Source organism: Podarcis vaucheri, assembly GCF_965113315.1.
Source record: "Podarcis vaucheri genome assembly, chromosome: 16".
In the NCBI taxonomy this organism is placed as follows: Eukaryota; Metazoa; Chordata; class Lepidosauria; order Squamata; family Lacertidae; genus Podarcis; species Podarcis vaucheri.
In genome coordinates, this window is record NC_138754.1 from 18715931 (window position 1) to 18743585 (window position 27655).

A 27655-nucleotide genomic window follows, 5' to 3' on the forward strand; every position below is an offset into this window, starting at 1 on the left:
GCAGGGGGGCCCGGCCGCACCATCTGAGTGCGCAAATCCACGGGTTAGGGGGCGCAAATCCATGGGTTAGGGGGCACAAATTACTTGCCTTGCCCCGGGTGCTGACAACCCACGCTACGCCACTGCGGCTAAAGGTTGAAATCCAAAAGGAAAAGATTCCATGTCAAATATAGCAAATTCTGATGCTGACAAAGTTTCAAAGATGTCAGCATTTTTAGGGCAGCATCCTTTAGGTTGATTAATTGGGTTCAAAAAATTAATCAACTAAAAAGGTGCCCTGATTATCTAGTTAAATTACTTTAGCGTTACCTTTAATATTAGTAACCTCTGAAAACTGGCAAGCACCATCTAAGAAGAGGAAGGGCTGTTGTGGTCCAGTGGGGGAGCATCTGCTCTGCATGCGAAGGGTCCTGCATTCAATTCCTGGCATTTCCACGTCCAGCTAGAAAAGACGCCCCACCTGAAACCCTGGAGTGTCGCTGCCAATCCTTAGCTAGGTAGACCAATGATTTGACACAGTATAAGGCAGCTTTGTATTTAAACCAGCCCTTTATTCAGAACCATTGGGGCTAGCTAGAACATTAATTCATTTTGAGGGGAAGGATAATATCACAGTGGTGGAGCGCTTGCTTTGGCATGCAAGGGGTCCCAGGTTCAATCCCCAGCATCTCTGAAGGGGGCTGGAAAGACTCCCTGTTTGAAACCCCAAGAGAGCTGTTGTCAAGCTGTGAAGATAGTTAGCTAGTATAAGATCTAGCTCATTTTAAGGCTGCTGCCTATGTTCCTAAGAGCTATTCCCTCTTGTGTGAAAGAGAACAGGGACTGCCTCTTCTACTGCCATGACATGTATGTGCGTATAAGTAAAAATACAGAAACCATTTTTTGTTTTCTAAAAGCAGTTTTTTTAAAGTTTCAAATCTATGCAGATTGAAACACATATGATCAATCAACCAAGAGTTCCTTAATCCGGTGACTGTGCTTTTTTATTCGTTTTAGTTGTAATATCTTTGCAACTTAAGATTTTGGAGCAAAGCTGATACCTTCAAAATGCTGCCTTTTGTTGCCAATAAACTGGTGCGTTTCAAAGAAGTTCTGAAAAATCTGATGTTCCAAAATGCACTTTTTGAATTTTCTCAAGATTACGATTGGTTCCAGAAGTTCAAATACCTTCCCGCCCCCCTGCTGCCACCTACCTCACGCCATGCCATGGAAACGCTTGGAAATTTTAATTTTGCCAAGAAATCAAGGAAGTTTCTTCTCAAAATCTCAGAATCTTCCATTGGGACCCTGAATATTAAAATGGTGACAATCTTCTAGTCTCATCTGAAAACTTTTAGAAAGACAAGTAGGAAAGGTGCCTTTGCAGATAAATCACATCACCCAATTACCACCCTGATGGGGTCCAAATGGCATGTCACTAGTTTGGGATTGTAGCTAGCTAAGCTGGGCAAAATCAAATTTGGGCTGGGATAGGTGCTGTGGGTGCCTTTTGCAACAAAGGGCATTTTTAAATGGTATGCCCGCACTACCCATCTCTTGATCCACCTCTTTACTCTCAAGGTATATCAATACCATCCTCTTATACTGGCTTTATATCACAGCCCCCCCCCCCCGAATCATAGAAACTGGGGTGCTGCTATCCAGGCCTGACTCCAGTTCTGGTACACTGCAGGCGCAAATGTCTTAATGCCCAAATGCCCAGTTTTTGTTCTCTAGGCTAAGAAAGATAGAAAGGTGAAAACAGAGCTGACTCTGTTGCATTTATGCATTTGGCAAGAAAAAAAGTGGGAAGGCAGAGATCCCCATCAAATGAGCAGCCTAACCTGTGGCTGGTGTGAATTTTCAAGACACAGGTGCCCCCCCCCCACATGCTACAAGGTAGTGGTGATTATGAGTGGTGGAGCTTAATTCTCCCTCAGTGCAGCCCCATCTTATACTGGGATGCCTTCTACTGACCATTAGTCCATCTAGCCTAGTACTGTACTGATTGGCAGCAACACTCCAGGGGCTCAGGCAAAGATTCCAGGGATTGAATTGGGGACCTTCTGTGTAGAAAGCACACCCTTCAGCACTTAGTTCTGGCCCCTGCAGACATCTTTACTTTGCGGGGGGGTGGGTGGTGTTTTCTTGACAATATCAGTGCAGATTTGGGGATTGGCACAGACTGGAATTTAAAAGCTCCCAAATGATCCAAGAGCTCATCTGATCATACTGGAAGAGTTGACTTTAAAAAAAATATTTATTTTTTTAAGCTATCGTAAGTTTTTGTCTATTGCTGGTGAATCAGACCAACAAGCCATCCCTACATACCTATCAAGGAAGATACATGTCAGAGGAAAAAATTAAGGTCATGGGCATTTTTCTTTTTTGATTTATATATATACATATATTAAAAAAAAGAAAAAGGAATCACACAAATTTATTCCCACCCAATTCCTGTAAGGGGTCCTGGGAATTTCAATGTGTGAGGCCCCATACAGGGTCCTCCCCTCCCCCAACAACAGTATGCAGCCCCCCCTCTCAGACCAGAGGTAGCCGTTGGGTTTGCAACTGAGGTTCTGCAATTTGGGGTTCTCTTCGCGCTCTCTCTCTCTCTCTCTCTCTCTCTTTTTCTGGCTACATTAAAAAATAACAGGGAGGGCAAGTGGGCGGAAATATATATATATATTTATTTATATTTATATATATTTTTTTAAAAGATGGGAGTTAAAATACTGCTATTAAACTAGAGTTGCTACATCAGGCTTTCTTTTAATATATATGTATATGTATATATAGATTAGATAGATAGATAAAAGGTTATTGGAACTAAGAAAAAGGGTCTTTTTTCTCTTTTAAAAAAATTAACTGAAAAGAGGCAAGACCTGCCTGGTTCATGAAGAACATTTGTTCTAAGACAGGGTGCATACCCCTTCCATTTCTAATTAGCAAGTGTGGATGTTGGTTTGGGTTTTATACTCTTATTTTCATCTTATTTTTTAAAGGGGGAATATCCATTGATTTTCACCATGCGTGCATGTGTGTTGGTGGGGGTGGGGAAGAGTGTTTCAAATGTTTGTTTTAATAAGAAAGACAATGGGGGGAAAAGAGGGTAGGAACAGATCCACATGCACCTCCCCTGCTCCCGGTCGCCATTCTTCCACCCTTTTACTACTCACCCCATAGGGCCAGAGCTAAAATCTGCCCCAACCTCCCAATAAGTATTTCCCCACGTAGGGAGACCTCTCCTCTTCCTCAGTTATCCTTTCTCCATTGCCTGGCATTAAAAGAATAAAAAAAAAACATTGACCGAAAACTTTCTCACATTAACTACGAAACAGACTTCACTCCGCCAAGAACAACTAAATCCAAAGAATATATCCAGCCCCGAATGGGGCGCAACGTTGTCAGAGGGAGCACCATCAGACGGGGGGGCCATCCTTCTGACCCCACCCTTTATTCCTTTGCCACAAAGTCTGGGACCCCCTCTTGCTCATCCTCCTCCTCCTCCCCCTATCCCCTTTTATCTACATGAGTGGGAGAAGGCCAGGCAGCCCCCTCCCACACCAGGAACAAATGGAATCACGTCAGTATCCGTTCGTTTCCTTTTGCATTCTTTCTTTCTTTCTTTCTCCAAAAAAAGAAAAATGTATTTTTCTCTCCCCACCCTCCTCCCCCCCAGCCCCCATTTCCTTTCCCCATTTCTCATACCAGGAGTCATACAGTCCTATTTGACAAAACAGGCACCAGAACTTTTCATTATTATTTTTTAAAGAAAAGGGGAAACTGTCAGAATTTGTGGTGTCCATGAAGGGACTTGTTTTTAAGAAGAAGGGGGTTGGGAAAGCTGGTGAGGCCAGTTACCAAGTATTTCAAAAGCCTTTGCAGGCTTTCAAAAGGAATGCATAGAAAGTTGTTTTGCTGGCATGCCAAGGGATGTGCCAAGGACGGAAGAGGGCAAGCCGCACACTTCACTTCCCACGTGGTGTGGAGATCAAGCTGCTTTGAAGGCAACTCCAGATGAATCTTGATGGCAAGGCCAGCCTTTGCCATCTGGAGGTACTGGGTTGGCCAAAGCTGACAAGGACACTTTTGCCAGATTTGGAAACTGAGAGGCTGAAGGCCACCTGAATCAGCTCCATCTCGTCCACTGGCAACCATCCACATTTGCTTTCATAGAGAAAAATTCACCCGAGTTTGTCATGAACGGATTTGGCATGCTTAAGTTCTAATTTTCCACGGTGGTTGACCCAATCCAGTTCAAGTTGTGGAACTGCCATCAATCCAGCGCCATTTAGAGGCAGTTATGTATTGGAATTTGAAAGGAGAGCAGGCAATTCATGTTGCCAAGCTCACCTGAATATTAAAAAAAATGCAAATAATTTTGATTGGTGTGGTTTTTGTTTTTTGAAAAACACCCAGATGCCTGCACAAAACTGCAATGCAGAATGAAGCCACTTCAGCATCAAGGGTAGGTGGGAAGTCCCAAGTAAAACTGACAGTGTCCCCTTTAGCAAAGCATTGTCTTTTGAATGTTAAGTTAAGAACCTAGGAGGTGATCGCCCTTCATCTTAACCCCTTCTTCTTCCAATTCCAGGACAATACATGTTTTGTCATCATTTAAAGCAACACCTTCACCCCCAGCTCCCTCCCTTCAGACATGGATCATAGTCACTTGTTACATTCAGCAGAATGCAGTTTGGGTTTTTGCGGAAATAAAAAAATGGTAGAGCTGCAGGGCTGTGTGTACTCTCTGAAAGTAGGGATAAAGTATAAGAGGTGGAATTTGGCATCATGAGAAATCAGGATCCAAGGAGGCTTCCCAATGGGACAACATGGGAGGGAGTATATGTAGCCACAGCCCAACCTCCTCTGGCCAAGGGATGAAGCTTTGGTGTTGCACATAGATAGCCCTGTGATTCCCAAGGCTAACAGCTATGTCAAATAATTTTTGCAAAATCTGGGGTGGAATCTGAAGGGATTCTGTTTAGCACAAGAGCACACCCAGCCCTGTCAGTGGATGACTTGAGGGCCATGTAGGACAAATCAATAGGACAGTATTCGGGGGGAAGAAAAAGAGGGGATGGCTTCCATCAGGAAGCATGTTATGTGATGATGAAAGTCATGTTTCCTGCAACGTATCATACAAGGATAAAAATTGAGAAGCTCTCATCTTCTAGAACCATCTATAAGAAGCTGCAAAGTTTCTTGTTTCCAACGTTTCCTTCTAAATAAGGGTCCAAGAAGTGTAAGCATATGTAAAAACGGGAATGGGAAGGAGAGCATATACCGTGTGTGTATGTGTGTGTACATACACACATGCACACACTTAATGCATATAACTCTGTTATTTTTAATCCACCCCTCTGAATCTTGGCAATTTGGCATCCATGTAGCAACTTGAAAAAACCTGACTACATTACGTTGCTGAGGGCGTTGAAATTGGCAGGGAAGCAAGTTTGAGCGCTTGTCTCTCCAATTCCCAACAGTTTGATAAAGTATCCTATGTAACAAAAGCAGGAGTCAAATGTCTTGAAATGATTAAGGATGTTTAACAAGGCAATTCAATATTATTTTTTCTTTCTTTTTTTTTGAGCATGTGTCTGTTTGCTTCATTGTGAAAAAAATATAATATATAAAACTAGGGCAACCTCAGGAAGATCCAGATGAGGACAGCAAAAAGAGGTTTTGGTCCATAAGGATATACTCTTATTTTATCTCTTTATTTGATTTTGTGTAACAAAAGTTTTGGTCCATTTTAAAAAGACGACAAAATTATATATAAACATGTTAATTCGTATATATATATATTTTTTGCTTTCTGTCGGGTTGTGGGTTTGTTTTAAGTGGGCTTCGCTGCCAGTATTGCATGATCATCTTTCTTAGGTTTTGGTGCGAAATTGTCGTTGTTGAAATGAAGAGAAACAAAGGAAGGAAAAAACAAGGCTTGTCTTTTTGCATGAATGTTTGAAATTGCATCGCTTGGCAAGTGCGGGGAGCGAAATGCAGAAACCTGGATGTCAACCCTCACCAAATCCCCCTTGAGTGGGAATATGGAAGCGTTGATTTGTGGTGTGGGGGGTTTGTTTTTGGGAAATACCCTGTTAGTGACTCCTGATTCTTATTAGATGAATCCCTGCTCAAATAGGAAAAAGAAAAATCAAAGTTCAAGAGTTTTGTGGTGGCTCAGAAGATTCAAAATGGAAAAATAAAACGGTGGCCAGGAGGATTTTATCTCGGGGCTCTTCTAACACCCCCATTTCCCCATTTCACTGGCTCTAATATTATTTTTCATTTTAATTTTTTTTCTTAGGAAAAAAATAGAGGAAAAAGAATATAAAGATCTTTAGCTGCTTCTTTTTCTTTTTAAGTGTTTTGAGGTAATACAGTTGTGCCCTCGTTTGATCAGGTTCCCAGAGGCTGATGGTTTCTCTCATTATTCTTTCTTGTTTCCCTTCCTGATTTTTACTTCTTTCTGAGCTTTTCATCCACCAGGCAGGTTGAAGGGCCCAGCAACTTCAGACCACGTTCAGACCAAGACCAAGGCTGGGTTTGCGGGATGAGAAGACGACCCCTGACCTGTCCAGTAATGACTTCTCACTGTTGCTGGCAGAAACCACAGGCCCTGCCCCAAAATGCCACCACATCGTACCTCCCACGTTGCTTGAGAATCACTTGCGTGTGTGTTAAAGAGTTTCTCGATTTAAAAATGACACTACAGGCTTTATAGTGTAGTGATTACCTTCCCAAATATTCCTGGCTTCTCCATTTTAATTTTATCATCATCTTTATTATTTTCTTTAAAAATAACCCTACATTGCTCCTAAAATAATTTCTTTCTTCTCCTTTAAATTAATTTCATTTTGTTTTTCCCCCTAATTCGTTCATTCTTCAAATTATTTCATATCTGTATTTTTCTCTCGCTCTCTGCTGTCCCCTCCCTCCCGTCCTGTCACCCACTCCAGTTCCCCCTATGTTGTCTTTCCCCCCCTCTCTCAATCTCTCTCTCTCTCTTAAGAAAATATTCTAATGGCCTGAGTGGCTGCTGCATGGCACACGGGGCATTCTGGGTCAGTCCGCTCACAGATCCGCACAGCACACTCCATGCAGAAGAGGTTGTGGCCACAGGGGACCAGAGCTGCTGTCACCTCACTCTCAAAGCACACCATGCACTCCCGGCTGCTGGAGATGGACGTCCGGGTGGCAGCAGAAGCACCCAGTTTGGAAAACCCTTGCAAAGGCTCCCCCTGAGACCTTCTAGGAAGCCCAGAGAGGGTAGGCTCTTGTATAGATGAGGATGGGGAGCGGTGCGAGTTGGGATGGATGGTGCCCGTATTGCTAGATCGCTGCTGCTTGGAGAAGAGGACTGAGACAGGGTTGGTGTTCTCCTGCCCAGCCCACAAAGGAGCACCAGACTCTGGCACGCCGTAATACAGATCTTGTTTGTTGACACCATAGTTGGGGAAGAGGTAACTGTAATTGAAATCATTTTGGTCATTCAGCCGGGGTGTCTCATAGGCAGGGTCCACAGAGCAGTCGCCAATGCACCCGAGGCTGTTCTGACGGAAGGTGGAGAGAGGCTTGCATCCAGGGGCTGGAGTGTGAACCCGCCAGGCCTCTGAGTATCGGTTCTCCATGCCCGAGTCAGGACTGCTGGACAGGAAGTCATTCTCGTTGTTGTATTCTAGGATCTTGCCTGTCCGGACGGCTATATGAGTTTCAATCTCCTCTCGGGCCCGCTCCACGTTGCCTGGGGCTCCCGTGATTTCGAAGACAGGGTCCCGGTCCCGGCTGGGTGTGATGATGTAGGTGTTGGTCTGCTGCTGGATCCGCTTGATGGTAGCTCCTTTAGGCCCCACCACTAAGCCTACCACGCGGTATGGGACCCGGACTCGGATGGTGACTTGCCCCGGCAAGGTTGGAGCACTGCCGAAGGTGGTGCCAGCCTTGTTACGAGAAGCGCGGATCATGGAGAAGTGCTCGGCTGCAGAAATAATTTCCCTCCTTGCCATGGCGACGTCCTCCCTCCGTCCAGTTACCATGAAGACAGGCTCTTCCCCACGTACTGGAGTCTTGATGTAGGTGTTAGTCTTTGCCCTCAGAGCTTTGATTTTGCAACCTTTAAAGACAGAAAAGAAACAAAGGATATACGAGTTAGTGGTAGGCCCAGTTCTGAAAGACACTGAGGATGTGTGCAATGTATAGTTCTGGCCACCACAAAGTCCTTAAAGATGACATTGAAGAATTGGAGAAGGGACAGAAAAGAGTAACCAAAATGATAAGTGTGCTGGAGCGACTACCCTAGAAGGAAAGGTTACAAACAATGTTTTGGGCTTTTTAGTTTAGCAAAAAGACAACTAACGGGCTCATGAAATGATGCGCCATGTGGAAAAATGGGAAAGAACATACTCTGTGGTAGCCCCTAAATTGTGGAACTCCCTCCCCACAGAGGTGAGTCTGGCACCTTCAATATTCCAGAGAATACCGAAGACCAGTGGCGTAGCGTGGGGGGTGCCAGCCGCACCGGGCGCAACATTTGGGGGGGCGCGTTTGGCCGGCCCCCCTCGAGGAAGCGGGAACCTCTCCAAGGCGGGAGAGACCTCCTCCCGCCGCCAGCCTTCGGAAGGCTGCTCCGAAGCCTGGCAGTGGGGCAGAGAGACCTTCTCCCCGCGCCAGCCTTCGGATGGCTGTCCTGAAGACTTGTGGTGGGAGCAGTGGCATAGCGTGGGGGGTGCAGGGAGGAGATGCCGCACCTGGCGCAACATCTGGGCGGGGGTGCGGAAGAGACTCGAGTGCTAAAATCCATGGGTTAGGGGGCGCAAATTACTTGCCTTGCCCTGGGTGCTGAGAACCCACGCTACGCCACTGCCGAAGACACATCTCTTTACCCTGGCTTTTGACACGAAGTGTATATTATCAGGACCCACCTTATTTTTATGATTGAAACTAGTTTCAAAGTGTTTTTAATAGGCATCAGAGAAGATTATTTCTTCAGACAACAACTAAGGGGATTTGTTGGAGAAATGTGTGCTGATAACCACTATTCTATGTGGCTTTAGGAATGTAAGAAGAGCCTGTGCTGGATCAGACCAAAGATCCATCTATTCCAGTCTATGGGAAGGAGGGCATGAAGGCAGGAGCCCCCTCCCCAGCAACTAGTTTTCAGTGGCAGACTGCCTCTCATGTTGAATGTTATACAGAATCCTTATTGGGATCAGACAAAGTTATGGAAGAGAGATTTTCAATCACCATTTGCCATGATAACAAAATCAAGTCTCCATGTTCAAAGGTAGTTTGCCTCCAAATAACAGTGGCCGGGGTAGGTCACTGTGAGGAACCGGACTAGCTGACACTTTGGTCTGATCCAGCAAGACAGTCTCTTGGATCACTGTGAGTAAGGTAGCATTCCCCCCCCCCTCTAGGGCTGGATCTAGACACATCAAAGAAGCGTTTCAGTTAAACGTGTTGTAAATTTAAACAGGGAAAACAGGTAGAGAAAAATGGGAGTCCACATCACCATCTGGTGGCACAATGTTATATCACATATACAACACATGTAAATTGCTTTTTCTTTACCAATCTAGCCGAGTCCTAGCTTACATTTCTTCTTTCCAGTGCTACCATTCCATGATTTGTTCCCCACAGGCAAAATGCATCCATATGATGTCATCATCAAAATGCTGCCCCATATTACTTTCTTACTAAATCTCTAGTTTCTTTTTCTATGGAAAATCTTATAATCCCCCCCATAGTAGATCTGGTTTAAACTGGAATGGGGAGGGGGTATATACTGGATTTTGATTGGGATGATGTCATGTGGATGCTGTAAAAAGCACTGACTCCACAATAAACTACTGGGTGTAAGTGCCCTAAGTCCTTACTTTTGACTAACCCATGGAGGATCAGTGGCTACCAGGCATGTTAGCTATGTACTACCTCCAGTATTGGAACCAGTGCACCTCTGAATACCAGCAACTGGGAATCACAAGTTTGGAGAGATCACCTGGATGCAATTCTTTGCCCCACGTATGAGGCCATTTCAAGCACAACTGCATTTTATAAAAGGTATGATGAATGCTAGTGAAGGTGGCAGAAAAAAGAAAATCCCACTGAACAAGGATGGGAAATCTGTGGCTCTCCAGATGTTGCTGGACTTCAACCCTCATCATACCTGATTATTAGCCATGTTGGCTGGGGGTTTATGGGAGCTGGAGAACAAGAACATTGTTAAACTACAATTCCCACAATCCCTGACCAGTGGCCCTGCTGGCAGTGGCTGATGGAAGCTGTAGTCCAGCAACTCCCAGAGGGCCAAAAGTTCCCCATCCCTGCCCTTATGGCATAACATCATTAAACAAAGAAACGAAAAGTAGGATGTTCCAAGACGAAATATCCTAGAGACAAAAACTTATTTCTTCCCTCCTCTGTATTCATGGAACTGGGATAAATAATTTATCCCAAGAAAGACTTGAGGTAAGGTATGTTTTCAGAAATCCCAGTCTAGATGGCAAGCACTGGCAGAAAGCCAGAGAGCCCCACTCACTGCTGCTTTGCGCCTTGGGAGGATACAAATGCAGTGCAGTTGGGGGGAGGGGGGAATGCTGCCCCTAATGGACTGATCTCTCTCTCTCTCTCTCACTGCACCGAAAGGATCAATTTCATTGGGGCCGGGAATCTGCATTGTGAAAATCTGCCGCCGTCCAGGGCCTGTTTAGGAGACAAAACAGTGGCGACCCGATTCTTCTTCCCAGATGTGTTCAGCTAAGATAGACACGGAGGCCCTCCCTGATTTAATGGGTAGTAGTGGTGGTAGTAGTGGCTGAACGGAGCTAGAGGGAGGAAGAGCAATGAAAGAGCCCTCGTGTAATAGGAAAGGTGAAACAAAGGGGTGATGGAGACGGAGAGACAAAGGATGGGGAAGCCCATGCTGGGCGCAGATGGGAAGGAAACCAAGGCAGAGATGTAATTGGGGACAAATGTTGCTGCACAAGGCTCTCTGGGGAGGGGGGAGAAAGGGATGCAGGCAGGGTAAAAAATAAAAAAGAGGAGGGGGGACACTGCAGACCAAAAGGCAAAAGGGACCCTGACAAGGAGAGCGTAGAGGAGGAAAGGGGGAGGGGGAATCAAGGAACAGACAAAAGGAGGCAGGCAGGCAACCATGGGTGGGGGAGGCTGTGACTGGCCCAGAAACAGGACAAAGGGTGCCGCAGAGTCAGACAGATGGAGGGAACCCTTCCTCTTGAAACAGAGTTGGAGGGAGGAGAGACCCCCCCCCCACATGAAGGAAGCAAGAAGTACACATCCCTGCAGATTCTGCCCCATTACTAATTCAACTCGATTTCTGTAACGTAACCGTTTCAGAGCTTGTTTTCCTCTGCTATGAATTTGGACTGAATTGTTGGGGTAGGTTTTCCCACCCATTCTATCCATACTCAGAACATATCTGCAGTACAGTCTTGAACGGATTTTATAGTCATTTCCATGCTCTGGGCATTTGTAGTTCTGATATAGGGGTTTGAGACTCTCTCGCCAAACTACAATTCCCAGGATAGTGTACTTTGTGTTTTTGTGGGGAGGGACACATGACAACCAAATTGGTATAAAACCAATATACGTTGGTGGAGTAGATGTTCTCTCAACCTCAAGTGGAGCTGTGGGATCTTCCACCACTTCTAAACAAGAACTTGTTAATTAAGGGCCTTGTTAATTAAGGAAACCAAGCCATATAGCAAAGCTTTTTGAGTTCCAGCATGCCAAAAAGCAAAGAAAAAAACAACATTCATAGAATCATAGAGTTGGAAGGGACCTCGAGGGTCATCTAGTCCAACCCCTTGCAATGTAGAAATCTCAGCACAGGGTCCCTCACCTAGTTTGAAACCATACCAGAGCCTGCTTAGCTAGCAGTTTTATTACTGCACCACTAGGAGCATGAAAGTGAGAGAAATTGTGTGCACATCTGAATTGTTTGTTTCTCTGGACATCTCAAATGACCATGAAGACCTGTATGATTAGGCCTTGTTCCTGGGGCCAATATAGATGCAATGGGAAGAGCATGATATATTTAAACACTAAACAATCCCTGTTATGTATCAAGTGAGTGTGTCTGTGCAAGTTTAAAAGCAAAAGGAGGTAAGGGATGCTGAACTTTCTCTACTTGGAGCTGGGAGAGAGGCTGTAGAGAAGCACACCGTAAGATGGGGGCTCACATGTTTGCCCTGCCCCCATTTTAAGAACAAGACCCCACCCCCATTCCTGCTCCTATGTGGTTGGGGTAGTGCTAGGTCAGGACACACATAATAGCTGCCATCATGTCAAGTTTGGCCCTAAATGAAGTAGGTTGTACCATTTCAGGCTGCAGCTCATGTAACTGAATGCTCCCTGCACATAGAAGCCTAGCATGTCAGGTAGAAATGAAGACGGAGACCCTTTTACTTGACACAATAGTGCAGTAAGCCAATCTTTGTAAATCCACAAGTTACTTTGCTGCATAAAATATCTTTTAAAATAATCTCATGAACTCCATGCTTGTCTCTATCTTGCCTTCTAAGGATGTTTCTTCTCTTAGAAGTCAAGACTCTCCACAATTGCATCCGAACAAGTGCACTTAAATGCACTAATAAATGCATGCACATGGACACAAGCAATCTGTCACAGTCAGTTCGTACCTACAGCCAGAACAATTGTTAGGTTATATATTCTGATGCACATTTTGAAGTCTTTAAAAATAAAGACTTAAGATCAGTTTAATCATGTTCAGCAGGTGGAAATGTGAAATGACAAAGGGGGGAGGTCCTCCTGTAGTTGGGAGAGCAAAGGTGTTGCAGTTATGCAGGTACTTCCCTGTTTTCCTGCACAATATTGTCTATGGAAGTACACTATGCAACCTAATGTAAACACAAACACCAGTCAAAATCGGGATAAACAAACTCAGCATCAATAACAATAGTCTGGGAAAGGTTTTGTGTGTATGAAGGTTGGTGGAAGAACAAAGGAAATAGCTTGGTGGATTTTCCCAGGCAGTGAATTCCGAAGGATGGATGCTATAATGGGAAAGGCCCTGTGTCAGATCCCAGCCTCTTGCTCCTTGTAAATTTGGAGTTGCAAGGGGGTGGGGAGAGAGAGAGTGAGTTTGAGATACAAAGATAGAGAGAAGGATGAAATCAAACAGGAGACAAACAGAGGGGATGATACCAGCTTGACAGGGGCCCAGTTCAAGGGTAAAGCACCAGCATTGCATGCAGAAGATCCCAGTTCAACTCCTTGACATCTCTATTTAAACAAACCTTAGGTGGCTAAGAAAGGAAATGCCTTTTCCTGCGACCTTGGGACAGCCACTGCCAGTTAAAGGAGGCAGCACTGGGCTAGTGACCTGGTTCTGCATTAGGCAGCTTCTTCTGTTCACAGAAATAAACAGGAAGGTGAAAATCAGCAGTGTGATCCTACATGGCATGTTACAGGCTTGTCTCCAGCCTGGAAAGGCTAAAGATTACTCTTTTAAGGATCTAATTGTTCATAGGTTCAAAGCAGTTACTTGCAAATACTTATATTTTAGCCAATGCTGTTTGGACTTCCATTTTTTCTTTGGTGAGTGAGGGAATGTATGTCTTGATTTATATTGTGGGCTGCTTGACACTGAAACAAAGCCAGATAGATAGAGAGCCTGAGGCGATCCTAGGGAGGTTGCAGCACCCCGATATTACCATGATTTTTTCAAACACCTGTTTGTCATGTTCACACTTCATTTTTCTCAGTGTTCAGAATATGTCTCAGGTGTGCATCCATTCTACAAAGTATAATCAAAATCCCTTTACTTGGCCAGACAGAGGCGGGCATCTTGAAAATCTTAACCCTGGCTTGCAGCACAGGCTGAATAATAATTAGAACGATTCCTTTATGAAATAAACATATCTAGGCAAGAGGGGGGAATCCTATTATGCTCCTACAGACTTTGTAAAAATAAATAAAGGTTATATATATCTGCTGTACAGTTAACACATTTGGGGGGGGAGGGGTTAAGCTAAACAAAACCTGGAGATGATGAAGATTATTATTATTATCATTAAAGCATGTGCTACAGATCGCCAGCCAACCATTGGAATATCTGTGCCTCACTGCATTGCCAGTGTAAACTGTTGTTGCATGAAAAAACGGCACTGCCAGCAGCAGCAGCAGCAGCAGCAGCAGCAGCAGCAGCAGCCAGGCGCGGATCTTGAATGTATCACAGTACAGTAGAAAGTGGGTGTGTCGCTGTCAGGATGGTCATCTTGGACACATGTTTTCCATGCCCGACCAGGAAGGGGAGGGGGTGACAACAGGAAAGGAAGCTTGGGCAGGTGCAAAGTATAAGGGGAGGGGTCCTGAGGCAAAGGCGTTGGGTTGTTTGGGGGGGGGGAGGAAATTGAATTAAGCTGAGCTTCAGGAGACAATTTCCTACTGCTCTAGATTCTCAGCCAGTCTGATCTGCAGAACCAAGGTTTGCTTGAATTTGCTAGAAATTTTACATGCTCATTCACGGACTTTTCTTCCTCCTCAGTGCACACTCCCCACTCTGGTCTGCCCCTGCGTGGTTTTGTTCACATTACTAAGAGGCACTCAAGTTGGCAATCTATTTTGGCTCTAGATCTACTGTATTGCAATGGAAAACATTGAATGAGTTGTGCCTGCCTCAGTGGGGCATCCGTTACTTCACTGGTCTCAGTGGGAGTTCTGGACCTGATTACCTGATGGAGGTATTGGGGCTGCTTGTGCACTGTGATTCTGCAAAAGCGCAGCATACAGTATTAGGTGCAAATTAACATTCCTAAGAATCTGAGCGCTCTCTCTCTCTTTTAAAGAAAGTTTCTGGCTGTTAGGGTTATGAGTATTTGCTTCAGAGTGAAACTCAAGAGGGTTGGCAAATTGCTGGTTAAAGTTTTCAGAGGTTGGGAGACTTCAGAGTCCTCCATAGCTCCTTCCCGTGACAAGAGGCAGCAGAATGCCCAAGAGTAAAATGGTGAAATAAATTGCGTAAAATGAAGCAAGTTTGTCACTCAAATTTGCATTGCCAGGATGCAGAATACAGTTTATCTTGGTACAGACCTGCAGTTACTATGACACAGAATACACACACACTATCCAGAGCAATGGCCTTAATCTCTTCTGGAAATGAAGCTGTAATTTAAAAAGAACCCTCTCCTAGTGGAATAATCTCAGTGACTACCACAAGATCCATTGTTTGTAAAACATTGACTAATTTGTATGTTAAGCGGGGAGAAAAACAAAAACCAGGTCTGCCACTGAGTTGCAGCAGATCTCTGGTGTGTATACCAGTATGATAGCAGAGCTTTCAAAACACTGCTTTGTAGCTTTCATGCTTTAACCCAGGACTGTTGATTTCAAATGTGTTTATTCACTCACTGAGCAGATACCTGGAGGTCAGGCCTTTAACCCCCTCCCCCCAGTCTGCACAAATAAATCAATTCCACCAGGATTTGACACCAAATTAATAATCCCACTGTTTAGGGTTGCCAGGTGACTAGCTGCTGTAGCCCAGCTGACAGAAAAGAAATAGGTGAGGCTCCTTTTCCCCACCCCAAAATACTTTTTTAAAAGTGGTGAACTGAATATATAGCTTTTGTTTTCATTTCTATCTTGCAAAAGAACGCATTTGCAACGCTTTTGCAACATCTTCTTCCAATGATCTACTAAAAATCATTGGCCCCTGCTCTGTAGTGCCTGGGTCCTCCTCTGGGCTCTGCCCTAGTTTGATTTCAAGAATGGCGTGCACACACACACAAACAACACTGAACAATTATTGCATGTCACCTGTTCTTAATAATTTATAGCATCAATCTTCATCTGGTGGGTCAGAGGAACCCTCAAGTGGGTCACATCCTGGCTTCAGGCGGGTCACCGTCACACCATGACACTGCCACCATTTTCTTTGCACTTATTTCGGTATAAAGGTGTTTTGAGTTTTTTAAAAGAACACAAAATGCAAAGGAAAAAGACAAAACAAAACATACAGAAAAAAGCTAAGCACACAGGGAAGACAACTTATGGTTACATTTACTTGGGAGTAAATCCCACTTAATACTACTTCCAAGGAAACATGCTTTGCATTGAGCTGCACGGATAGGTTCAGAGTATGACCATACTATGTTTTTGGTACGGTTGACCTATGAAATTTTGCTGCCTGAGGCAAATAGCAAGATGGTGCCCGTTCCCAATTCAATGTATAGAAAAGCCACTGGACTAACACTGAAATCTGACTTCAGCACTGGTGACAGGTTAGCTGGTCAGATTAAGGGGCCTAGAACAGGCCGTGTGGCAACAAAGGGGAATTAAAGAAAAGCAATTGTGAGCTGCTGATACTCAGCAGCTTCTGCCACCTGAGGCAGATGCCTCATTCTGCCTTATAGCAGAGCTGGCCGTGGTTTTAGCCTGTGTCAAAATAAATAAATAAATACTGTCCACTCAGATATTGCTTGACTATTAATACTCATTTAGCACATACCACCATCTACAGTAGTGCATATTGTTTTGAATTCCTCCACTTAGGCATTACATGTTTTTTAATGTTTTAGGATGATTGTTTATTGCTTTTGTGAACTGCTTTGGATATTTTTTATTTGTGTTTTCAATAGATGGATAAATTAAACAAAAGGTTGCAGCCAAGGGGTTGAAAGAGGCACAAAATTTTGAAGCTGACTGCCTCAGCCAGCATCAGGAGCTGGTGACCTCTGGTAGAGCCCAAGACTTCCAGGCCTACCTCAAGTGAATGAGTGGTTGTAGTGCTGAAGAGCCACTGCAGCTGCCCTCACCCCCTTGCTCTAGCCCTTGAAGGGACATAGTGAGGGCTGGGCCTACCAGGCTCAATTTTGGCCACCATGAAAGAAGGAAGAAACCTAATATGGGGGACCACCACCTGGAAGGAGAACAGGCAAGCACTGACCAAGTGGTGGCTGCTGCTTTTCTTCCTCAATGCTGCTGGGTCATGTGCATGGTGGCTCTTGGGGCAAGTTTGCTGACAAGAAGGTCGCACGAACATTAATGGCATCCTGTTGGGCCCCCTCCAAAAAGATGGGGCTAGCCCAACCTGTCAATTTATAGAACTGTGCTCTCCAGGGATTTTTTTAGGCTGGAGGTTTGCATCTTCTAAGCACAATACTGTGGTAACTCGGGTTACATACGCTTCAGGTTACAGACTTCGCTAACCCAGAAATAGTACCTCGGGTTAAGAACTTTGCTTCAGGATGAGAACAGAAATTATGCAGCGGCGGCGTGGCAGCAGCGGGAGTCCCCATTAGCTAAAGTGGTGCTTCAGGTTAAGAACAGTTTCAGGTTAAGAACGGACCTCCGGAACGAATTAAGTATTAACCTGAGGTACTACTGTACCCTTTTTATTAGCTAAGAAAAAAAAGAGGGTGGGGCATTAGAAGGTAAAGCAGAAAGACATGGGGAGAGCCTGAAAAATGGTGAGGAGAAAGAGAAGCAGGAAAATACAACCTTAAAATGAAATTAGTATAGTGAAAAGAAAAAAGAAAAATGGATCCCAAGTTGCAGGTTAGAATTAAAGATGGGTCATGGTATGAAAATGCTGCTTTAGAGTGCATGGCAAGAAAGGCAGCGTGATGAGAGGCTCTTTCTATCAGTTTCTGAGCCCCAAATAGATTTCAGTCATTTGAGTAGCAGTTGGGGTGGACCCTAAAACATCCCAATAAAGCTTTATGTCTGATACCTCTTTCATAACCCATCTGGAGGAAGACAAGAGCTGTTTTCAGAAGGTGGAAGTGTATCACTTGCATGGGGCCTATGCTCTTGCACCCAAACATATACAGTCATACCTCATGTTGCGTCCACTTCAGGTTAAGTTTATTCAAGTTGTGTCCTGCGGCAACCCAGAAGTACCAGAATAGTTACTTCTGGGTTTTGCCACTCACGTATGCACAGAAGCGCTAAATCGCGCCGTGCGCATACACAGACACAGTGCTTCTGGATGCAAACGCTTCAAGTTGTGGACGTGCCTTCAGGATGGATTACGTCTGCAACTCGAGGTTCCACTGTACAGCCTCCTAAACATGTGATTTGTGACTCTCCATTTTCCAGAGAGGAGCCTATACAGTGGTACCTCAGGTTAAGTACTTAATTTGTTCCAGAAACTGTTCTTAACCTGAAGCACCACTTTAGCTAATGGGGCCTCCCGCTGCCGCTGCATTTTTGTTCTCATCCTGAAGCAAAGTTCTTAACCCGAGGTAATATTTCTGGGTTAGCGGAGTTTGTAACCTGAAACGTATGTTACCTGAAGCGTATGTAACCCGAGGTACCACTGTATGTGTTTGGGTGCACATGCATAGGTTCCTGAAAAGATTACGGTACCTCAGAACACAGGGAGCTTGCAGGGTGTAACCAGAGACAGGACATTCTTAATGGTGGCACCCTCTCAATTCCCTCCCAAGGGAAATTAGGAGGTCTCCCTCTTTACTTGAATTCAAGAAACGTCTAAAGACTTTCTTATATGTCCAGACTTTTGGCTGATAATTTTATGAAGTTTTTACTTTTGCCTGTCGTATGTGCTGCTTTTAATTGTTCTTATGTAATTTTATTTCTGTGAGATGCCCTGGGCTCCCTTTGGAAGGGCAGGCTATGAATTTGATACATACAAACACACACCCACCCCATGTGCTCATTAGTGAACAAAAAATGTATGAAAAGGGCCAAGCCCTCTGGGAAAGCTGGTTTCACTCAGGCTCTCTTATACGGGCATGCAAGAATGCCATTAAAACCCAGCTATCATGTTCTGTGGGCAATTTTGAGGGACTGGTTTGGCCCTTCAGAACCTTCTGGAAGGGAATTGTGATCCAGCCTCTGATGTTGTGGTGCTTCCACATGAGGTAAATATGAGGTAAAAATGAAAATATAAGAGGGTCCCAGGACTCTTATGTTCTCAAACCCTCTCAGGACACAACTTCTATAGAGAACTGGGAGAGGGCTGAATAAATGGGAGCTGAGGAAAAGACTCAGAAAGGGCCAGAGACACGTATAGAGGTCTGAGAAAACCAAATTAAAGTTGCAAGGTGAAGGAAATAACAGCCCCACCCTGCTGAAGCTAGTCCACCCTCAGAATTCTCTGTCAGGACCTCTTCTCAGAATTGATTCACACTTGACAACCCTATGCTCTTTTCTTTCTTTCTTTTGATATGCCGACTTGCTGCCAAGTCAGTTCACAATTTTAAAATACTAAACCAAATGAATGGTATAAAATACAAAGCAACAGGCTTCTCTCAGGCAGACTGAGGATGAATCCACACCATACATTTAAAGTGCTATGATATCATTATAAACTAGGAGAATCCTGGGAGCTGTAGCCTGTTAAGGGTGCTGAGAGTTTTTAAGAGGCCACAAATTCCCCTCACAGAGTTACAACTCCCAGAGGAATTGATTGCTGGGTGGGGTTTTGCCTGCTTTTTTTGCTAATTCTACTTATTTTGCAGTGTGTGTAGATGTTTCGCTTTGCTGTACGTATTCTGAGTATCAGCAGTTTTTCTTCCATTAAAGGAATATTTTGTGGTGTCCATGAGTTTCTGAGATTTCCCAGTGTGTCTCCAGGCCCATAAGTGTTGGAGGCCTGTTTTAAACAACCACCACCTCAAAACACATACATTTAACAAATGTGAATTATCCATGTGACAAACCCAGGTTTTCAAACCTAAGTGTCAAACACATGGTTTTGCTTCACACATACACGTACGTTACATACACTTCATTAGTGAACACTTGAAGTTTGGCAGCTGAAATGTATAAACTGACAAGTATTGTTTAAAGATAGTGGGAGGTGAAATGGAGGTTCTGCCTGTGACGACCCAGTTACACATGCAATTCCTCACTTGATTTGTTACCATGTGTGAACCGTCTCATTCAGGAGCTAGTACTGGCAGCTTTCTGGTGAATATACTTTCAATGGCAAGTTGGGAATTGCTATGTTACAATATGAACAACCATCCAGAATTCTCCTCAAGATGTGCAACTGGCTCTCAGGTGTGACTCAGAGACTCTGGTAAAAATCAGCTTTCTGGGACTTACTATCGTCAAAAAAGTTACATTTGTTGGAATACATGTGATAAAATTTGGCATGTATACCTAATAATAATAAGGTGTGAAGCAGGCAATAGTACTATACTGTTATCTTTTCCTTGCTGTGACACATGGGATCTGATATACCAGGGGTGAGAAACAAATGCAAATGTTACTTTTGTACATTAGGGTATTTTCTTCACACACTCACACACCCCTTGCTATCTTTCATTGAAGCAAGGAGGAGACATTTTTAGAGTTCAAGGCCACATTCCAGCAAGGCATTAAAACACTTAGAGTACAAAACAAAGCCAGTGAGAGTTTGGCTCCTGTGGAAAAAGTCCCAGAAATAGAGGCTTAGGGGCCACATTTGTCCTCCAGGCTGGAGATTCCTCACTTCTACCTTACACGTATAGAAACCTGAAATAAGATTTGCCTATCTTTTTCTCATGAGCACCACTTAAATTTCTAGAAAAATAGGTCTCAGGATTCAAATTTGCTGGAAACGCCACTTGCCGATTTGGAATACACCCTTCACCAATCCCTAATGTGCAAGGACAACGTAACTATTCACTGTCAAAGGAAATGCATTTTACATATGTGAAGAAAATGCTCCCTGCACCTTCTCAACAGCACTTTCATCCATTTTTACCACATGCACTCTAGAGCTGAGTCTTGGCACTAGAAAAAAAAAGGCCAGGTCTAATTAAGCCAAGTACAAAATTACGCCAATTTTGCAAGCCTCTAAACAGCAGCATTCTAAAACTTCTCCAGGCACCTTCCTCCAGCACAGACATGCCAGGAAGTTTGTCTAGAACTGGTGACTTTTTTCCCTTTTCCACTCTCTATACTAGATTTCACCAACCTGGTGCCCTCCAGGTGTTTTTGGACTGCAACTTCCACCAGCTCATGCCAGCATAGTATTGGTGCAACGCCCTCTCCCTCAAATAGCACTAGGGGAGTCCCACTCTAGTTGTGAGGGTTGCTGTAAAGATAACCAAGATAACATAACTGAAACACTTTATAAATCCTAAGTATTATTGTTAAAGAAGAAAGCATTATTTTGTTGCAATCATGAGGTCTAGAAACATTTTTTAAAAATGTCCCACACCCTGCTATTTGTGCAATTCAATCCACTTTGTGTTGCACAGGAGTAAGCTCCAGGATTCTCCTGGGAAGTTCTCTGGTTTTGTGCTACAGGAGAACAACCACAGTTAAACTTAGCAATTTATTTGCTATACTACACAACTGCAGAAGAGTTGGCTCCTGTTAAACTTAGGTCATGGTATATAAATCAGTGGTGCAGGTATGTGCAAAAGTGAGTGTGGGGAAAAGCTAAGACCAAACCATGGTGACTTTGGCTGGCTGAAGCATCATTCACAGCCTGGCATGCTCCACCCATTATGCTGTGCAGAGAAATCAGGGTTTTGACTTGCAGTGGGCGGGGGTATAGTGCTACCACTTTCGTCCACAATGCCAAGGAGGATAATTTCACCAATAGTATGGTTTCTGCTAAAAGTCAATGAAGTTACAGCTTTCCACATAACTCCACCACATTGACTGAAACGTTCTCTCTATATACTGTATTACATGACACTATCACCACATCATTAATCCATTGGGCTGAACAAAGGCCTCCTGCACTCAAAGTCATGCATCTCATGATGGCTCCAGCAGTCCCCATTAAAAAAATAGTGAGGTCCTTCTTTGGCTGTTCTTGATGCACCTGAATATCCAAGATGATCTATGTGATCAGATAAAGAGCTATACTGCTTCAAAATGCTCACTAAATGGATGCAATGCAAAGACAAAGAGTTGTATTCAACGCTAGTTCTACTCAGAGTAGCCATGTTTATGTTACTAGACATGACTAACTTAGGGTCATTAATTTTAGTGGGTCTACTGAGTAGGACTTAGTTGACTACAACCCATAGCATGCCAGCAAGAAGGCATTCTCCTTTACATACTAGATTTCCACAGGGAGGGGTTTTACATGTTACATGTTATCATGCTCAAGATTCACACAACCTTCATTCTGAAGGGACAGAGGGTTGTACTCCTAACATTTAGCTCAGCCCATAACACATTCAGTCTCATGTTCCATCACCAGTTTTAAGACCAACCCAGAGCGCCCACTGTCTATGCACCAAGTCCATGCAGAAAGGCTACGTGGAGGGTTGCCTCACAGCAATGGAACTGTTTTTCTATAAAATGTATTCCCCCCCAAAGGCTTGAAACTCCTCAATGGCTGTTAACTAGGTATTTGGTAAATTGAACCTGTTTCCACAAACATTTGCTTTTTGTGCATTTGTATATCTTTAACACCTTGTTTTTCCTTATGTACTATTTCCCTGCCCAGGAGCTGCTGAGCTGGAACAGGGTGGAGATCAGGATGGATAATTAAAGAATTAATAATTAAATAAAGTGCCCTTGGCAGATGCCTGCACTCAGAATATGAACTTATCTTGCAGCCTTTATAAATCCCGTAACTTGAAGGGCCGCGTTGTTTTGCTCCATGATTAAGTCGAGAGCATACAAGCAGCTCTTTTAAAAACACAGTTTCCATGGAGCGTGCATATGCTCCAAGCAGAACTTTGCCTCTCATGGTGCCTTTTGCACAAAACAGATCCATGCTTGGGTACCTTTCCCAAAAACCTAGATGGGGGGGGGTCCACAGTTTTTGCTCATCAAAAATAGCTACACCTGATTTTCATTTTTACATTTAGGAATGGAGGACTCCTGGACTCTTTATTCCTGAAGCCCAGGATGTGGGAATGGAAATCAACCCCATTGTCAATGTACTTTCAAGGGCAACAGGGAGGCAAATCAGTGGGTATTTATGCTGCTAATTAAAAATGCTGTTTAGCAATGTCACTGAATGGGCCCCCTTTAACATAGATGGTAAGCCATCCCAACACTGGATATTTTAACAATCTATGCTTTGATTGATGAAAAAAGCTACTTAAGCAAAGGAAAACCATGATTGTATTTAACCTGGGAGTAGATTAATGAAGGCCAAACATTTATTTTGAGCAAGCTGAATATTTGCATTTTTATACCCCTGTAGGTTTTTTTAATAGCCCCCATCTTCTGCTTCAACTAGCCATGCCTAAATTTAGTTTTCTCACTCACTCACTCACTTGAAGACTTCAAGCCAGTAGATATTCTAGTAATCCTCTGTTCTGTGGCAAAATCTAAAATGGAAGGGTTTCGTGGTAGCAAAACAAGATGCTGCTTTTGTGCTCTCTGGGGTAACCCTGTTGACCCACACTCGATAGGCGGAGTGTGTGTGTGTTATTGGCACGGTATAGAGCAGTGTGCTTAGAAAAGGCTGGAAGCCATGGTGTCTGCCTTTGGCAAAATTGATTGGTTAGATTTTCCAAAGATACCCAATAGCAGGCCCCATGAAGAACAATGGTGCTGAGAACCCTTTTCTTTGTTGAGGTGAAGGGGGATGTGGTGGAGCCCTTTTCAGAGCCAGCCTTCAGGAACCTAGCCTTTCCTGAGCGATGCAGACACTGCGACTTCCATCCCAGGCCTTGTTAGTTTATCTGCTTTTGAGTTTCAGGTTTGGGGCAGTGCAAAAGCAGTCCCACTCCATGGGAAATAAAAGAAACAAAAAGATTTTGAGCAGTGCTGGTGCACGTGAACTGAGGAGCTGTCTCATACCTGTTTATTACGGTTCTAAAACTGTGGGAGGAAGCCCACTTCTCCTCTTGAGGAAAAACCATTAGTTTCCGCCAGCCCTTCTCTAAGTGCACTGCCGTATGCCATGCACACACCCCCTTCGCTTGCCGAGTGTGGGTCAGCAGGGTTACCCCGGAGAACACAACAGCAGCATCTTATTTTGCAGGTATGCAACCCTTCCATTTTGGATTTGGCTTAAAAGGCAATTTTATTTTAAAAACAACAAAACAACACACACACACCTTTCCACACACCCCCTCTAAGAACCCAGCATAATTAAACAAAGAGAGGCCCATCTTTCGCTGCAATGCACCTCACACCAGTTCTTCGCCTGCGCCACCAGTGTTGAGCACCTGGGCAAAACAGGACTTGTGGTAGTGTGTCAATGTGGACAATGAACAAGATGAGGAAGAGGTGGGCACCTTTGGTGGGTGCACACCCACCCACCCACCCTTTCATGTGTTGCTCCATGCGACCTTGCTCTCTCTCCCCCCCCCCATTTTTCTTTGCAGAGGTTTTGAATGAACTCTAACTGACTTTGGGAATGGAGGAAAGGTTTGGCTTGGTTTATTCCCTGGGGAAGGTTGGAGATAGTGGCTTTACAACCAGGTCAGTGCTGATACACAGTCTCAGAAAGGTGTTGCTCCCATGGATACGGGGGTGAAGGCTCATCTCTATGCTGCAGGGGCCCAGCTGCTGAGCCCCAAAGTCTCTAACAGTTTGTTTTGTTTGTAGGAGGAAGACCTGCCATTGCCAGCTCCATTGTTCTAATAACATGGCTCTGGTTTTTGCGGTGAATCATCTTTTCACTCCTCTGCCCCATAATCCTGCCCCCCTCTGCCACACAATTTGCAACTGAAACCCCATTTTCTTTCTTCCCTCCCAAGAGGCCCTATAAAACTTCCCCACTCATTGTGGTACATACAACTGGGAGTTGCAACCACATCTCCAGGGCTGACAACACACACACATGAGTATTAACAACAACAACTCAATGTGGAGACCCCCCCCCCTTCTGAAACAAGGCAACTTTAGCAGACTCTGGCACCTTTGTGTTGACGAAGATGGGGGGGCGGTAGACAATTTACTGGCCATCTTCCTCCTGGGGTATGGATAGGACATAACACACACATGGGGTGTAAATTTTTTTTTAGGGCTCTCAGCTGTTGTCTATCATGTAGCGAGAGCACCACTTTAAAAAAGCCACAGGATAGAAAAGTGTGCATAAATGAAGACAAAAGGAGGGCTTCTAAAACATAAACTGTCGTCTCTACACAAGCATGCACACAAACACAGGCCACATATTTCTATAACAAGTTCAACTTTCATTAATCTGTTTTTCAATCCTTTATTAGGCTCCAAGCATTAGCCTCCTTTCTGCACACACACACACAGCCCTGCGCACCAGCCACTATTACAATCCAGAAGAGAACCACACCCCCTTTTGCTTCCAGAAATGCACTCAACAAAAGGGGGGATTTTCTCAGCCTTCCCCGCCGAGTCCCTAGCACCAGCCCATTGAAAATGGCAAGTGCACCAAATCTTCAAGACGGAGACTGTAATATTTGTAAGACCAGAGAGATACAATATAGATCTGGATGCAATTAAAAGTAACAGGCGTGTTTTCACAGTGTCTTGGGGGCACTTCAGATTTTGCATTTCCATTTTTGAAAAACAGAGTGAGAGACAAGACAAGACAGAAAGCACAGAGAGAGAGGGGAACTTTCTGCCATTTTCCCCTCCTATAAATTTAATGCATTTTATTTATTATCTAGCTTAGAGCTATAGAATCCCTAGTGTTTTTTATTTCTACAGTGCACTGTGTGGCTAGTAAAATGTATGGATTTGTTACCCTTTCTCAAAAGACATCCATTGCCTTTCCCCCCCCCCATGCCTGATGGAGAAGGAACCCACCCCCATTTCCACCCCCTGCAGTGGCCATTATTCATCTTAAGTGTGAGATGAGAAAATCTAGCAAGTGGCCCTGGAAATGATTTATACAAAGCAAAGGCAGCTACGAAGTGGGCGTGGGGGTGTGGTGTGTGAAACACTATTTAACTTTGCATCCACTGATTTCCCCCTCTTCTAAGGCAGGTCAACATTAAGTGTCTCAGTGGGAACAATAGTAGTGGGTTTTTTTTTTGCGAGGCTAGAGGAAAGGGCAAGTTGAACTTTTTTGAGAAGGGGGGAGAAGAGAGAGAGAGATGGCGGGTGGAGGAAAAGAAGAGGGATAAAGGAAAGTCTGAAAGAAACAGGAGCGACGGGGAAGAAGGGGGTGCAGCAGGGAGAGAGCTGGAAAGGCCGGATAAAAGAAAGGAGCAGAAAACGAAAGAGGGGCGAGAAGGGCAACATCACCAGCGCAGGAAAGACGTGAGGTGGGGTGTGGGAGACAAGACAGAAGTGGGGTGCTGGGATGAAGGTTCTCAGACAAAACTGGGAAAGACGTGGCGGGGGGGGGGGCGGCGAAGAGGCCAGAAAAACAAGTGCAGCGACGGTAGCAACAGCAGCAGCAGCAGGAGGAAAAGACTTACTGGAGGCACAAAGAAAGGAAGGAGGGAGGGAGGGCGAGGAGGCGAACATCAGTGGAGGGGGAGAACGGTGGGACTCGGGACAAAGGAGGGGCGGGAGGAAGAAAGAAGAAAGAAAGATGGAAGGAAAGAAGGAACGAGGAAGAAAGATAAAGAGGGGGGAACCGGTGGGGAGAGAGAGAGAGAAAGTGAGAACTGGGAGGAAGAAGAGCGGAGGGGGGAGTGGCACTTGACAAAGACTGGAGAACAGAAAGAGAGGGAGAAAGCGGAGGGGGTGCGCAAGAAGAAAGAAGGACCCCCGTCCGGCGCAACGCCTGCCCAGCCAGCTAGCCAGCCGGGAGGCGGTGTGGGCGCGCTGCTGGCGGGCGGGCTGGGGTTGCGCAGACAATGGGCAACGCGGAGGAGCGCGGCCCCCTCCCCACTGCAGTCCCGTCCGGCGAGCCTCTCTCGCGCGCGGAGCGCTCACCTTGCCTGCCCACGATCTCGGCCACGTGCTCGGAGCTGGGCACCGGGACACACTCGGTGGTGTTGGAGCTGCTCTTGAGGCGCAGCTCGGCTTCTTTGTACAGGACGCAGAGCTTGCCGGCCTCGGCGGCGGCGCCGGTCGGGGGCGCGGGTGGCGGCGGCGGCGGAGGTGGGATCACGGCCACCGCCGCTGCCGAGGAGCCTTTGGGAGCCGCCTGCGACGGGGGCTGCTGCTGCTGCGCTGCTGAAGCTGGCGGAGGAGGAGGAGGCGGAGGCGGCGGCGGCTGTGGCAGGGGCGCTTGAGGCGGCTGGGGCTGCTGCTGCGGCGGGGGCGGCGCCGGGGGCTGCGCCGGCTGGTTGCTGCTGCCGTCCTCCACCGCCCCGCCACCGACCCCCAGGGCCGAGGCGGAGGGCGCGGCGGCGGCCGAAGGCTCCCCCAAGCCCAGTAGGCAGAGCTGGTCCAGGGCCAGCTGCAGCGCCCGGTCATCCTCCAGCAGCGCCCTGTCCTTGCTGCTCCCTGGGAAGCAGCCCAGATCCCCGAAGCCCCCGTTCCTTTCCATTATCCCTGACACTACCAGGCTAGGCATGGCTAACAAAGGCTGGGGAGAGAGGGGGGTGGGGGGGCGCGGCGGCGGCGGCGGGATGGTGATGATGAGGATGGGGCTCGCTGCTGCTGCTGCCTTTGCTGCTGCTGCTGCCGCTTGGATGAGGAGGGGGCGGGTGGGTGGGAGAGGAGGAGGAGGGGGAAACAAAGAGCCTGCTAGAGAGGAGGGGGGAGAGGCACAAAGAGGTAGGGGGGAGGCGAGAGAAAGAGGGAGAGACCCCCGCCCACCTCCCCTCTTTTCCCTGCTGGCCAAGCCCCCTTTCTCCCTCCCCCCTCCCCTTCACCCCGACCCCTCTCTTTTTCTTTCTTGCCGATTCTCTCTCTCTCTCGGTTCCTTTGC

At 45.6% G+C, this 27655-nt stretch overlaps 1 protein-coding gene and 1 long non-coding RNA gene across 2 annotated transcripts; one reads left to right on the plus strand and one right to left on the minus strand.

Moving 5' to 3' along the window:
• Positions 1-5326: 5326 nt before the first annotated feature.
• On the minus strand, positions 5327-27385 carry MEX3A (mex-3 RNA binding family member A). Its single transcript, XM_082203707.1, has 2 exons — positions 26713-27385; positions 5327-8098 (listed from the first exon to the last, which is right to left on the minus strand). The coding sequence occupies exons 1-2, from the start codon at positions 27296-27298 to the stop codon at positions 6993-6995; spliced, it is 1692 nt and encodes a 563-aa protein (XP_082059833.1). The 5' UTR covers positions 27299-27385; the 3' UTR covers positions 5327-6992.
• Positions 18167-26236, plus strand: LOC309521337. The gene is made up of 3 exons (XR_014214626.1): positions 18167-18851; positions 22758-22860; positions 24454-26236. It is a non-coding gene; the product is annotated as an uncharacterized lncRNA (long non-coding RNA).
• Positions 27386-27655: the final 270 nt, after the last annotated feature.

Bases quoted from the DNA above. Each gene is read 5' to 3' on its own strand.
- MEX3A (XM_082203707.1), bottom strand. From the start codon at position 27,298: ATGCCTAGCCTGGTAGTGTCAGGGATAATGGAAAGGAACGGGGGCTTC. The intron at 8,099-26,712 runs GTGAGCGCTCCG...CTGTCTTTAAAG, and splicing joins CGAGATCGTGGGCAGGCAAG to GTTGCAAAATCAAAGCTCTG.